This window comes from Schistocerca nitens, chromosome 12, assembly GCF_023898315.1.
Source record: "Schistocerca nitens isolate TAMUIC-IGC-003100 chromosome 12, iqSchNite1.1, whole genome shotgun sequence".
In the NCBI taxonomy this organism is placed as follows: domain Eukaryota; kingdom Metazoa; phylum Arthropoda; class Insecta; order Orthoptera; family Acrididae; genus Schistocerca; species Schistocerca nitens.
The window spans coordinates 35,053,205-35,069,001 of NC_064625.1; the positions used below are offsets into that span (position 1 = coordinate 35,053,205).

General features: G+C 39.0%; 1 protein-coding gene across 1 annotated transcript in view; it reads left to right on the forward strand.

Moving 5' to 3' along the window:
* LOC126215062 (F-box/LRR-repeat protein 7-like) overlaps positions 1 to 15,797 on the forward strand; it is a 67,109-nt gene that overhangs the window by 31,312 nt on the left and 20,000 nt on the right. Inside the window, exons 4-7 of the mRNA XM_049941711.1 lie at positions 2,337 to 2,641; positions 4,714 to 4,899; positions 6,199 to 6,378; positions 11,548 to 11,772. Of these exons, the coding sequence (XP_049797668.1) occupies positions 2,337 to 2,641; positions 4,714 to 4,899; positions 6,199 to 6,378; positions 11,548 to 11,772 (896 nt within the window). The remainder of the gene's footprint in view (positions 1 to 2,336; positions 2,642 to 4,713; positions 4,900 to 6,198; positions 6,379 to 11,547; positions 11,773 to 15,797) is intronic.

Below are 15,797 nucleotides of genomic sequence, written 5' to 3' on the forward strand. Positions count from 1 at the left end.
AGTGGCATGAAACAAAAAAGAAATGAAATCAGAACATCGATTATACTAATTTATCGAAAAACAGAAGCAAAAATTATTATATGTACAATAGTATAACGTTGTTGTTGTTGTTACAAGATGATCACTCATTTGTCAGATTCACTATTTCCCTTCTTTGAATTTGTCCAACAAGCATGCAGACATAACAACAGTTTGTCAAATTTTTATCCCCATTTTTGTCAATGCTGTGTGCATCATGTTGCAAAGTATTTTGACACCATGGGAATGGCTTCCAATGCAGACAAATCATTTCTTGCAGTGACTTCAGCACTGCAGATGAAAAGAGAGAGAGAACAAGCTGCTGCTCCAGGGAATGGCTAAAATAGGTAAATATAGGGAGTACATAAAGTCCAGGAAAACTTTAAATTATTTATTGCACAAGAACCAAACATAGTACAGATATCATACATATGTCATTTTGAAGCGAAACCCTGAAAGTTTTATTCATGTATACTGCCACAGTGTAGTTTGGTAATTTGCCGATGGTTAAGTACGGTAAGGAGTCACCAACAAAGGCGGCCATGTACCACTGGCATAACAAATTCGTTCTGGCGGGTTGCTTGTGCCTGGCAAAGAGAAGCAGACATCCCAGTGTGAGTGAAAATGGAGTGCATATGAAAGACATTCATAAGGAGTCACGGGGTATTCTTACTTGGACGTGTTGCAGCAATGGCTGATGCCTCAAATGCAGTCAGATTCTCCATTCATTTTTCAGCAGGATGGGGCTCCACCCCATTTTAATCGTGAAGTTCGTGGTTACCTGAACACGGAGCTGCTGCATCGATGGGTCGACCGTGCTACAGAAGTGGATAGCTGTTTCATGAAATGGTCTCCCTGATCACCATATCTTACTCACTCTGACTTTTCTGTGGGGACACATTAATGATCTGGTGTATGTACCACCTCTACCACATAACACATGATGAAGCAGAGGTCTGGGAGAGAATACGGGAACCGACTGCCACAGTCGATGATGCCATGCTGGGATGGGTAAGGCAAGAATTAGATTACCGTATTGACGTCTGCCGGGTCACTCGTGATTCCATTTCGAATGTTTGTAAAAAAAAACTTTGAGTTTCTCTTCAAAATGCAATATGTATGACATCTGTATAACCCAGTGAACTTCATTGGAGCTCAGTGCACATCTGAATCCTGATGTTTCGTTGCTCAATGCGGAGAAGGCGAGAGACAAACCTCGTTGCAATTCGTCTCGTGTTCGATTCACCAGATACAATTTGTTGGTGTGTACCGTATGGCAGCCCAAGTTTGTTACAAATGTTATGAATTTTCTGCCTTCAGTCTTTGTTAATCACATTGTGCACTTAAGTTGATCATTTCTGATGTTGGACATGTAGACGGTAAACCAGAATGTTTATCTTCCACAGATTCTCAGCCTGCCTTGAAGCACTTGAACCAATGAAATGAAATGTTCTTGCTTGACTCGGTGTACACCCAACAAGTGCCATTGTCAACATCTGGTGTATTTCAGCTGTAGTTTTCTTCAAATTTAACAGAAATTGATGCAAACCCGTTGCTCCTTCACATTATTCATTTCACAATTCGCGGAAGCACTGAAACAGTTCAGACATGCACAACAACAACCCACAACTGCATCCACCAAAGGTGACGCAACTTTGTGCCGCAGTAGCTAAAACGTGTACCACAAGACGTCTAGTGGTAGAATGTTGTTCTGTTACTGGTTTGACTGTTACAATGAAATTCTTAGGTATTTTGGGTTGCACCTCATATGATGTTAATTTTCTTCTTAACATCTTCCTGTGTAATATATGGCTGGGAGAAAGGCAACACTCTACTGTTCTTTTGTTTTTATCTTAGACTGTAGTGTGAGATAAATTGTAGAAAAACTGTCTCGCCTAAAATTCACAGTGAAACATCAACACAAATGTCTGCCATCTTGTCAATATATCTATCTGTCAAATTTCTAACATGTCAGATATGGTCTGTGTGTGACACACACAAAACAATTGCAAACTGTCAGTTACTTGACAAAACTACTTAAGTTTGGCAAATAGTTTGGTCATTTGCAGGAGCCTTTAGGTGACAAGTATTTAATTTGGTGATTGTGGATGAAGTGGTTGCATTCATGAGTAATAGTTAGCTTTCCTTCACTAGACTGGTACATCTGTCATGGTAATTAGCAACTTCTATTGCTGTAAATTGATCATATGCTTTGGGACTGACAAAAAGTATTTTTAAACTAGCAGTAATGGTGTTTCTTTGCTTCCCATTCCTTTGTTTGTGGGTGTGTACAGAGTAAAGGAATTGTTTGGTTCCAGGTGCTGAAGAACTTGGTTGAAAAGTGTTCCGGGATACACACTCTGAGGATATCCAATGAACTGCTGAAGTCTGAGAAATTCTCAGAGGCAGTGTCCCATTTACAGAACCTACGTGTGCTGGATCTGGAAGAGTACTTTTCGGAAAACACTCCCGTGCTGCGACCTTTGGGTGATGGGTGCCCACGACTAGCCGAGGTTGACTTTGGGTGGATGACTATTGATATGGAAGATCTGAGGTACTTCCTGAATGCCAAGAGGAACACCCTGAAATCTGTACGCATGAAGTGGGCAATGGTTGGAAAAAGGTGAGTGTTACTACCTCTCCTCATACAATTGTATAGCTTTCTAGAGTTGACTTTTGGTTCACAAGTATGTTTCAAATGCATTCAATCGTTTCATATAACACAGTATTGCAGGGATTCTTGTAGCGAGAATTTGGTCAGTGTATTTCATTCTTGTGTATACGAGGCACTTATTAAATACAAAATTATGAGAAAACAGTGTTTGTTCCCACGTGCAATGTTAAGAAAGCTGCCATATTTTTTGCGGTGTTATTTCCACTCGTAACATTGTTTGACCCGTATTTTTTAGGTTGTACTTGGTTCAGTTCTAAGAGTACCCAGCAGAACTTTTTCCTGCCTCCAGTTTTTGTCTACTTCAGCTTTTCATGATTTTTAGACTGCTTTTGGTGTGTTGCAATGAAGAATGTTGCTTAAAATTTAAGTAATACCATCTTGAGTGAGTGGTTGCATAGTCACAACCTGTAACTTGGGAAGTTTTTGGAATGTCCCCCAGGTCTCCATTCTAGGTTCATTACTTTCACACTTCCATATCAGTGATATTCTACCATCAGTTCTTTTTGCCTCTACTTAGAAATGGCATAACATTTCCAGGGTTACTAGTTTGGTGTAACACTGAAAAAGAAGCCATCTTTCGTCACTGGCTACAGGATTAGGAAACATTTTTCTAAGACACACTGGCTTTGAGACTTGTCAAAGAACCCACTGTGTGAACTGGCTGTTGTTAATGTCTAATGTCTAGTAATGTTTCTTAGTGTACTTTTGATGAAAATTAATGTGTGGTTATAACAAAGATCCCATTTTTAATGGAAAATGACATAATAGTTAAAACTGAACATTGTAATGCTACAATTACAGCAGGGTGTATATGCCCCTGGAAAAATGCAGGAATTTTTCATCCAAGAACCACCTAGGAGTTTTTTAGAATTATGGGAATTTTTGTTTTAGATTTGTTAAATTTTTGCAATTTTGACTGCTAAGGATCAACTCTTTAAGTAAGAATTTTACTTTAGCCCATTACTGCAGAATAATAATGCAGCAGTAAAACACAAATGAGAAAAAACATCAAAATAAAACATTAGTTGCAAAGAAAATGTGCTGTCAGAGGTTTTAGGATAGAGACTATGCAGTATTTGGTAACAAACTGCTTTCAGTGAGTGCAAAATCAAAACTGTTTACATTTCCAACAAGTCTCAGGAAAATATTCCGAATGGTGGTTTTGGAAGCTTTACTGTCAGTTTCCTTTTACGCAATATTAAATATTTTACGTTTGAGAATGTGCAATGAATTTCTTAAATCACGGAGCATTCAAAAGTCAATATGTTGAGAACCAGAAACTCAGAAAAATTCTGAGCCCAGAAAAGCAGCCATTTATGCCATTATGTAAACTTTTACTAGCACATTTGTGTCTGATGTATCTTAAAGGGGAACATATACTAAAAAGACACAGCTTAAAGGTTAGTTTTGTATTTTCTTTCATAGACCACAAATTATGCAATAACAATGGCAAAAAGTATAATAATCCTTCAAAAAAAGTAAGTTCTTGAACAATTCACACACAAATGGCTTTTTCTGTGGAAAAATCGAAGTGCTCAATGCAATATGTATTTGGCCAGGTAACCCACGAAATGCTCGGTGCACAGGTTGTGAAATTTATAATTGTGCTAGTCAGCAATATTCAGATGCTGCAATGTACCAAAACACATTGTTTGTTGGTTCTTGTTTCCTGAAGTGCTGTGAAGTTCTACATCTGTGTAAAACATTTACCATTCAAAGGATTCATAAATTTTGCAGTTTCAAGGGAAAGTATGTTGTCACTTGACATAAAAAAAAAAATACTGTAAGCTGGGGTATAGTGTATTTTTGCCCCGGAAAAGGTGTTTTTAACTGTAAAAGCTGGGGAAAATCCAGGAAATTACTATCTGTACAGGATAAATACCATTAGTTTGGAATTACTCTCTGTACAGGATAAGCACCGTTAACTTGGAGTTAAAATATATGGTCTTCTGTTTATTTGGGCTCTGAAATGTGACAAAAGTTAAATAGACGTCACAACCCATGTTTCCGTTGATACACAGGTGTGTCCTACCGCTGCTGACAGTCTGCGCCGACAGCTTGGAACGTCTGCAACTTTACGACTTCGACATCGTCCGTGATGAGGCGAGGGAGGCGTTTACTGCCCTGGGAAGTCTAAAAAACTTGCAGGAACTTAAGATTTCACTCATTGATCCACCACCACCCGGCTCAGCTGCTCTGGCATTTAAGTAAGTTATCTGTATAACACAGGCCTTTCTTATATGAATATGTAGTCTATTGGGAATGCAATTCAATAAAATTACTCAGGATTCTGGCTAATTGGTTGAAGTATGTAATAGGCATTTTACTAATTGTACCCCAGCTATTGTCAAGTAGTAGTTGTGTGTTTTACAGCACCATCCTTATAGATCTGTGCTGTGTCGTGCTTTTGCCAAGACCTCCACCTTATAGGGCTGTGTCTCGTCAAATGTCGCAATTTTTTTAATTTTAAAATCTAATCAAGAGTTCATTATTTTTATGAAGGTTAATTGGTTTAAATATGATTATTTCCATTTTTTTGCCATGCCATTTTCATTGTATTGACGTTTATTTGCTCTTATTTCTCTTCTATCATTCTTTTCTCATTTGGAATCTGCCTCTGTCACCTATTGTCAGCAACAAAGTGCCAACAAGGAGTGCTCACCTTTTAGTAACGCAGTAGCCTGTGTAGCCGGTGAGGGGATAGTTTCAGGTAGCCAATGATAGTGAGAAATTAGTGTGCTTTTAGCACTGAAACTGAATTTCTTGTCTCGAGTTTGCTTGTAGAGGTTAGCTTTAATCGCTGTAAACAAAGCGATCGTGACTTTAGTTCTTCTGCAGCTTGTTGACCGCCATATTCTCGGATACATTCCACATCATGAGATAGTGATTAGCTTCAAACACGCATTTAAATTCAGGCCACAAAATACATTGTCTGCTGTAGTTCAATCATTAGTCGCTTAAAATCAGCTGTCGACATAATATCTGCTGTTTCCAGTGTACCTCATGGTGGCCGCTTCCATTATTTCTTCACGTTACAGGATAACAGCATTAGTGAAGTGACCCACCATGTCTGTATGTCACCTGTAACCGAGAGGTGCCCTCCAGTCAATGTGGCAACACTAAATTGGCAAGTGACAGCTGTCAACTATCGAGTCATTTTAATCTAACTATAGCTGGAGCACACTAATTGAAAACTTTGACTTCCCCGCCTGTTAATCAGTTCCACCAACCAGATGTTTGTGTTCCAGCAACTGCACTTGGTCTGAAACAGATCATGCATTGTGACCTTTAGCTTAGGCTTCCTTCAATAAAGGAACCTTAATCACCTGAATGCTCTGTTGGTGGTATTTCTGCCTGCCTCCCCGACTTGTGTATAGAATGTAGAAAAAGGTGAGTCACGGGGTCTATTCTCTCCTCGTTGGCATTTAATACCAAATAGCTGTGACTTTTCCCACTACGAGGAAAAATAAGCCTGCCGTAATATAAACTGCATACTCGTCTTCCAGGGCTGGTGGCCTCCCGAAACTGAGACTGCTCGATCTACGAGAAAGTTTCGGTGTGGACAGTGACACGATAATTGCTGCCAGCCGTGGGTGCCCTGCATTGCGAGAACTGAGTGTCAGAGGTGCCGAGCTGCTGTCTGATGCTGCTTTCTCTCAGATCTACCGTCTGCAACACCTTGAAATGTAAGCTGTCTTCTCGACTTTGCGCTGTAGAGCAGACAAAGTAACTGAGTAATGGAGTTTTTATGGATTTTTGTTGCTTCTTGGTAGCACGATTTTGTATTTAAGATTGAAAAACAAACTGTTTTTATCCCAGTGAGATTTGTTTATTTTGATCCAGTTTCCAGCTTATTGGACTATCGTCGGTTAATGACTGGTTCCAGTATCCACAACAGTAGTGTCCACAAGAGACTAGTATGTAGCACGGATACAATAATACGCGGTAGGGATACAAAGGTGTACAAGCAGGAGCAAGCCGTGCCAGTGACGTCGGAGTGAACTCGACAAACTCAGTATCCCACAGTACCCGTAACGTATTGTTCTGATTGCTTTTATATACAAAGATGAGGTTATCACAGTGTGGATTTTTGTTAGAGACTTGCGCTTGAGTACAGAGTTATGCCATAATTATCAAATATTGAGATTTTTTTAGTCTAGGTTTTTAAGTGAAAAATAGTTTCACTGCATGAGTGCCAGTTTGCTCAACTGTAAGAGACAGGTATGTTAGAAATTAAGTTTCATATATTTCCTAAAAACAAGACGAAATGAAAATAAGTGCTTGTAAATGTGCAGATTAGTATTCAGTTGAAAAAGCATGTCTGCTCAACACATTTTACCGATTAGGATTATGAAAGGGGTTTGAAAAGTGAAGAGTTTAACATTCTTCTGAAATGGAAGTAGATGACTGATGGCCTAATAATGAGAGAGATATTCTGGCACAAAAAGAAGCTACCGTAAAGAAGTAGAAAATATTTTACAGGTAAATATATTACCAACTAATGAAGAAATTACTACTAGACAAAATATTAACTGTGAAAACATACTGATGTTAATGCGACAATTAGAAATTAAGGAAACAAAAGTAAGACTGTAAACAAAAGAATGTCAATTTACTAAAACCAAAACATGTTCAGAGGGTGATCCAGGGCTTTTTGTGAGGGTCAACAAGTGACTATGAAAGGAGGGTGTACTAACTGGTTACCTGAAGATTCTAAAAAGACTGAAACTTGGTTTCCTACCTTATAAAGCATTATCTTTTGTCAGGGACATACCGAAATATCTTCCTAGTGAACTAACTATTAAAAGAAGACTCAGGTAATTAGCATTCCTCCAGGTTTTATTGATTTGTGCCTCAGTGTTTTGAAAACCCAATCAGTTATTCACAAAATTTGAAACATTTACGTGATTACTCTACTATTCACAATAAAGTGCCTGGCACAGGGTTCAGTGAACCACCTTCAAGCTGTCTCTCTACCGTTCCACTCTTGAACCGCATGCGGGAAAAACGAGCACTTAAATTTTTCTGTGCGAGCCCTGATTTCTCTTATTTTATCATGATCATTATTTCTTCCTATGTAGGTGGGTGCCAACAGAATGTTTTCGCAATCGGAGGAGGAAACTTCTGATTGAAATTTCATGAGAGGATCGAGACACAACGAAAAACGCCTTTGTTTTAGTGATTGCCACTCCAATTCGTGTATCATGTCTGTGACACTATCTCCCCTATTTCAAAATAGTACAAAACGAGCTGCCCTTCTTTATACTTTTTCGATGTCATCCGTCAGTCCCACCTGATACAGATCCCACACTGCACAGCAATACTCCAGAATAGGGCAGACAAGTGTGGTGTAAGCAGTCTCTTTAGTGGACCTGTTGCACCTTCTAAGTGTTCTGCCAATGAATCACAGTATTTGGTTTGCTCTACCCACAATATCTGTGTGATCATTTCAATTTAGGGTTGTTAGATCAGGAACAATAGAGGGCCTATAACACTTCCTTGGAGAACGCTGGATATTACTTTTGTTTTACTCGATGACTTTCCGTCTATTACTACGAACTGTGACCTTTCTGACAGGAAATCACGAATCCAGTCTCATAACTGAGGTGTTACTCCGTAGGCATGCAGTTTGGTTAGAAGACACTTGAGGGACAGTGTCGAAAGCCTTCTGGAAGTCTAAAAATATGGAATCAATTTGACATCCCCTGTTGATAGCACTTATTACTTTATGAGTATAAAGAGCTAGTTGGGTTTTACAAGAACATTATTTTCTGAAACCGTGCTGACTGTGTGTCAATAAATCATTTTCTTCGAGATACTTCATAATGTTTGAATACAGTATATGTTCCAAAATCCTACTGCAAATCGATGTTAGTGATATAGGCCTGTAATTCAGCAGATTACTCCTTCTTCCCTTTTTGGGTATTGGTGTAACTTGAGCAATTTTCCAATCTTTAGGTATGGATCTTTCTGTGAGTGAGTGGTTGTATAGAATTGCTAAATATGGAGCTATTTTATCAGCATACTCTGAGAGGAACCTGACTGGTATACCATCTGGACCGGAGGCCTTGCCTTTATTAAGTGATTTGAGCTGCTTCATTACACTGAGGATATCTACTTCTATGTTTCTCATCTTGGCAGTTGTTCTTGATTGGAATTCAGGAATATTTACTTAGTCTTCTTTGGTGAAGGAGTTTCGGAAAACCATGTTTAATAACTCTGCTTTAGTGGCACTGTCATCAGTGACTTCCCCATTGTTATCGCGCTGTGATGGTACTGATTGCGTCTCGCCACTGGTGTGCTTTATGTATGACCAGAATTTCTTTGGGTTTTCTGCCAGATTTTGAGACAAGAATTTTGTTTTGGAAATTATTAAAAGAATCTCGCTTTGAAGTACGCGCCGTATTTAGAACTTCTGTAAAACTTTGCCAATCTTGGGAATTTTGCATTCTTTTAAATTTGACATGAAAGACTTAGTTCTCAGCTTTGGTGAAATGAAAGTAAACAGTGATTCATGTTTTGACCATGCGGAGGAGATTATCAACAATGCTCAAGTTGTGGTCATCAGAAATTTGGTAGGAAAATGGTGCAGTCCATTTATTCTAACTCTGAGACAGCTGTTCCTAAGGGCTTGTTGGCTGAAATGATTCAAGCAATAAAAAAGTTGAATCTAAAGTGGGAGCATTTGTGTGAGATATGGCAGTTGTGTGTGATATGGGTCCATCAAACACAGGATTCGAAAATCCATCATATCAAAAGAAGAAATTTTTTGTTATATGCTTCATTCTTTAAAATTGTTATGGAATCATCTACTTGACTAAAATCCGTTAGTTTGCTCACAAAAGAACCATTCATTTAGTCGAACTTCAAAACACTGGCGTAGATTTATAATGTGAAATGAAAATGAAAAATGCTTAATAATAAAATTTTTTGCAGTGAAAACCATGTTCTTTCTAATGAGCACTGTTTGTAAAGTTTTATAGAACATTGTTTTTTGCTGAATAAGATATAAGATACTGCATTTTTTACCTTTATACAAAATCAACTTTGCTCGTAATTGATTCAGTACTGGAAAATGGTGTATAAATGAAAATTCAAATTTGATAAACTTGTGGTGCTAGGTTACAACCTGTACATGCCAAGTTTCATGTTTGTCATATCTTTAATACCAGAGATATAGCAAGCCAAACTTTGAAATATTTTTGGGAGATTTTTCCTAAAATTTTTTGGCTGAATGACTAGTTACTCTTTTGTTATTAGTCTTAAGAGATTGCATAAAGTTGTAAAAGATGGTCAAATTTCACTTCTTTCAAACAAAATAATGACTTGGATACAACAGCTCAGTCACCAGCTGCACAGTCGCGCATGGAGTCAAACAAATGACCAGATCTAGGCCAGTGTATTGTTTTGACGAATGTTGAACTTTATAATTGTTCACTGGGAACATGTCAATGTTCACATAAAATTTCAATGAAATCTGTGATGGCCAATCAGGGAGATGTAGGTTTTGTGTGTTGTGTGTGTGTGTGTGTGTGTGTGTGTGTGTGTGTGTGTGTGTGTGAGACAATTTAATAAAAACTGATTGGGCGACTATAATATGGAGGAAATTTTGCAGTGATTGTGAATTGCTCAATGTAAATATTGCTCGAGGGGTTCCCCTTATCTGGAAATAGCTCAAAACATTTGAGGAGACTGTTTGAACACTGGCCAAACCAACATTGGGGTGACAAAGATCATAAAAAGTGGGTGAGAGAGTAAATTGGCATGTCTGTAATGATCCTGACCTCTCCAGTTGTAAGTGTGCATAGACAACCACTGCACTGAATTCTGCAAAAATACTTTAAACTACACCCATACAAAATCCAATTGGTGCAGGAATTTAAGTCTCAGAATGTCAGCTGTAGGCTGCAGTTTACTGATGTTGCTGAGTGTCCTTCAAACATCTTGTTTTCAGACAAGGCTGTTTCACCTGAACAGTCACGTCAGTAAAGCAAAATTGCCACTACTAGAGTGCAGTGAATCCTAAACTCAAGTATGAGCATTCGTACAAAGTTATTGTATCAGCTGTAATATTGGCTTGAGGAATAATTGGATCATACTTTCCCAAGGACAAGACTGGTCCTGCAGTTACATTGAATTCAGAACATAGTGACAAGTGACTTTTTGGTGCCTGAATTGATAAAGCTTCCCTGATGGTAACCAATGAACATGGTTTCAGCAAGACAGAGCCACAACACACACATCCAGACTGTACTGCAAATTCATGAAATTTTCCATGGCAAATTAATCTCCAGGAGGGGTGACATAAATTGGCCCCATGCAGTCCAGATAAGAGTTCCAGGGACTTTTGCAGTTGAAATAAAATATCCATAGCAAAGTGGCAGCGATCCCAGTGTTTACGTGCTGTGCTGTCGTGCAAAATTTTGTTCATCGTTTAAATGAGTTCCATAGTCGTGCTGGATTGCATTTAAAGGACATTAAGTAGTAAATTCCATACCTGTATATTTCAATATTAAAGATTTTTATCAATAGACTTCAACCTCATTTTATTTTGACACATCGGATATAAACTTTCTTTTGAGACACCATGTATAAGTATTGCTTTTGTGGCTGTGGTGTTGCTTCCTAAGTATCCACCACGTGCGCCCCCCTCCCCTCCCATCCCCTCCCCTCTCTATCTATATTAGATTGTGATTTATTTGTGTAACTTTTTCTTAGAGATACTTATTTTGTCTTGCTTTATATCAAAGATGGTCTATTTCACAGATGCCGTTCATTGTAAGGATAAAATTTATTAAATTTGCTTTTTCCACCTCTTTCTGGGTAAACAATAGCACATTTGTGGTTTGTTCCAGACTGGACTTATCGTGCTGCAAAGGTCTTGGTGGGGACGTGATACCTTGCCTTGCCAGGCTACCGCATCTTCACACATTGTCCATGGAAGAAATGGAGTTTCCAAAGCTGCAGCCAGGTCTGAGCAGCATTGTCGAATTGTCTGGTTTGCGCTGCCTGACACTCAACTATTCCCTTGTTACTGGAGTCCCATTTGATAAGTTTCCTGGCAAGCTTCTCAATCTAAGGTAAGAAAAGAGCTTAAAAGTATTTATACAGGATGATGCATTTAAAACTGCTTTTGGGAATATCTGGAAAACTAGATATAGGATTTAAAAAAGGGTTGTGATAAGTTGTTTCTCTGTGCAGGGGAGATCCAATGACACCATGCTAGACTCCCCCACCCCCCCCACCCCAACCCAGGGGGTGAGAGTGGAGTCAACTTTGAAATCTTAAATAGGAACCCCATTTTTAATTGAAGACTAACTTAACACCTGCTGCTTTGCTGGTGCAATGTGTATGGTCTGCACAGATATGTTTTTCTTTAATCAAATTTTTATATTCACAAATTGCAATGCCTTCTAAACTTTTCACACTAAAGCGACAGAAGCATGGGCTTTTCTGAATGTACTTCTGACCAAAAAGCAGTTGTGATGGCTTGAGTCCGAGGTGAAACTTCCTGGCAGATTAAAACTGTGTGCTGGACTGAAGACGAACTTGAGACCTTTGCCGGTGAAAGGCAAGTGCTCTACCGACTGAGCTACCTGAGCACGACTCGCAACCTGTTGTGACGTCTTTACTTCTAGCAGTACCTCATTCCGAGTCCAAGGTGTTTAATTGTGTTGTGTGTTCTTGTGATATTTCCATAGAAACTTTCATCTCCTAACACACACGTCTTTATATTTAACTGACAAGTGAAATGCCAATTTTCATAGCTTTAAAATTGTTGATATAAGGAAATAATTTCTTAAATTTTCATGTATTTCACCTCTTTAGGGACTAATTTTCCAAAAACAGAAAAACAGTGAATTTTGTAGTTTTTATTTCTAACAGTAATTAAATACAAATTGTCATTGATTTAGCTTTGAAAATACTTTCATAATGAAATAATTTAGGAAACTTTTCATTCCCTATTTCACTCCCTTAGGGGTGGAATTTCGTAAAAGCCCGTCTTAAATGATGCCTGCAGTAAAAGTTTGAAGTTTCTGTCCTTAGTGATTTGGAATGGGCAATGATGAGTTAGTGAGTTAAGACATTGCCTTTTATGTATAGAGATGTGGATTCTCTAGGGAAAAATCTTAAATTTATTTTTTATTTTTGTGGCGGATGGCTTTGTAATCAACCAATGTCAAAGGGATTAAAAAGTGTTGGAAAATGACAAGCAAGTCCCGGAATTGGTGAGAGGCAAGAGGACTCGCATAAAAAAAAAATCATCTTGAAGGAAACAAAATACTACTATGCCCACATAGTTCCCGGCTAACACAGAAAGTAGTTTGATTCATTGATGAACAGACCAATGAATTGTTCCAACTGCTTTCCATTTCAGTGACCTGTGCTAGAAAGTAGACCAGTATGGACAAAGGAATGTATTATATTCTGGAGAATCATTATTTTCGCCATTAAAGTTTCTCATTGAAGAGCTAATAATAACTGCATCTCCTTTCATACTAATCTGATGTGTATTGCTTGTGATATAATTTATCAATAGTTTGTAACCTGTTTTGATTTTGGACAGTTAGTGGCATTTATCGTTCAGTGAAAAAAATTTAAATAGGTATGTCTTTCCAATATAGATATGTCCAAAAAGGTTTTAAATGCCATACCTCGTATGCATATCAGAAGGAAAATTCATTCTAAAATTATGGACTTGAAAGCTACAACATATCTTGAGGAATTGAAAGTTCAGTGCTGCCAGTAGGCACATATTAAGAATGACAATATGCTAGCTTTTGGAACTAACAATAGTTTGTTCCTCAGGGTGGAGCTAGAGCTAGTTATGAGACGATTAAAAAAGAAAGAAGCAAGGTTAATAAAACTGCAAAATGTGAGGGAACCAACTGTTTTAAGTTTAGGAAAACCATCTCTCCCCTCATCCTACAGAAAGATGAATTCCTTTGATGCTGGGTTCTGAATGAAATGTCTTATTCTCACATTCCACAAATGATTCCCCCTCTGTTCTGAAGTGGGAACTATTACTGTAGCACTGAGGAACCAATCCAAGAGCTATTCGTAAGTGATAGCTCAAAGATTGGAAAACTGAAAACCACTAAATGTTCTAACCCCATAACACTCTGTACTGTATTGATCCAAATATCCTAATAAGTCAGATAAATTTTACCCTTATCCTCAGAAACAGTGAGTTGAGTTGTTTTGATACTGGGTTTTGAGTGAAATGCCCTAATTCTCACCTTCCCCAAACAATTCCCCTTTCTACTCTGAGGAGGGAATTATTACTTCAGCAGTGAGGAACCAATCCAGGAGCTGTTTGTAAGTGACAACTCCAACATCAGAAAACTGGCCATGGTTACAAGAGCAATGTTCTAACCACATGATTGTCTGCATTTGATTGATCCAAGAAATCCTAATACATGTGTGATACTGAACAAGTCAAAGATAAAACAAACGATTGCAGTTTCAGAAAAAGTGAAAGATTAATTAAAGCTTCTGAAATTAAGTAAGTCAGTAAGGCATTGGTCAATCTCTGGTCCTTGTGGAAGCAGTTACTTGGCCCAGCATTGATATATAGTTGTCCGATGTACTCATGAGGGGATATCGTGCCAAATTCTGGCCAAGTGGCACATTAGATTATCAAAATCCTGAGCTGGTTGGACAGTCCTGTCTGTATGCTCCAGATGTTCACGCCTGAGGAGAGAGCCTATGATGTTGTTGGCCCAGGTAGGGTTTGGCAAGCATGAAGACGAGCAGTAGAAATTCCCATTGTGTTTGGGTGGGCATTATCTTGCTGAAATGTAAGCCCAGGATGGCTTGCAATGAAGGGCAACAAAATGGGACATCGAATATTCAGTGTACTGCTATACCGTGAGGGTGCCACGAATGACAACCAAAGTTGTCCTGCTATGGCACTCCAGACCATTACTCCCGGTTGTCGGGCGTACTGCAAGCAATAGTCGTGTTGGTATCCTACCACTCTCTGGGGCATCTCGAGAGACACGTTTTCGCAGGTCATCGAGACTCTGTTCAAAGTGGGACTTAGGACTGAAGACAAGTCTAAACCAGTCGATAAGATTTCTGGCTGGAGATGCCCAAGATGACGGTGGGATACCGACCTGACTGTTGCGTGCCTTACGGCCTGGAGTGCTGGTTTGGGGTACCATTTCTTTTTATAGCAGGACTCTTTTGTTGTCGAGCATAGGACCATTCGGTTGTTAAGTGTGGCACCCTTACAGCATAGTGGTACATCGACAATATTCTACGCCCTGTTCTATTGCTCTTCGTGGCAAGCTGTACTGGGCTTGCATTTCAGCAAGACACACGGGGAGAGTTTCTACTAATGTCTTCGTGATTTTCAAGCCGTACCTTTTGTCAGGAGGGTAGTCGGATCTCTCCCCAATGGAGAATGTTTGGAGCATTATGGGCAGGGCCTTCCAGCCAGCCCGGGTTATGGCGATCTAACTTAGCAGTTAGACAGAATTTGTCATGATGTCCCTCAGGAGGGTGTCCAACATCTCTACAATCAATGCCAAGCTGCACATACGCTTACACAAGGGCCAGAAGAAGACAAAGGTGTTATTGATATGCTCGGTTTGTGGAGCTCTTTCTCTGGAATGAACCATCCAATTTTTCTGAAATTGAAATTGTAATCATTTACTTGTCTGTACACACAAATTACATTGACAGATTTCTGTGCCATTCAGAAATGCTTTGGTTGTGCATATCTTTTTTCCTGTCTTAAAGTATACTTAGCCTTTCTTGCACCTCTCCTCCTCCATTTCCCCACACCATTAAATCTTCTTCAAATACCACTGACTTCTTATTTTCATCTCCTCTTTGTACAAGTACACCTGTCATTGTTATCCATAATGGTGATAGAAAGTAGAGGGGATAGTGCACTTCCTTGCTTCAGGTCATTTTTCTGTTCAAACCAGGCTGTCTTTTCTCCTCCTATTTTTACCCATCTCACATTTCCTTCGTACACTCCATTCTTCTTCTAATTCCCCCCTCCCCCCTCCCCCCTCCCATTCTTCTTGTAATCAGGTGTCTAATTCCCCCACTCTTCTTCTTCTTATTCTTCTTCTGGGTTTCAGGCATTTTG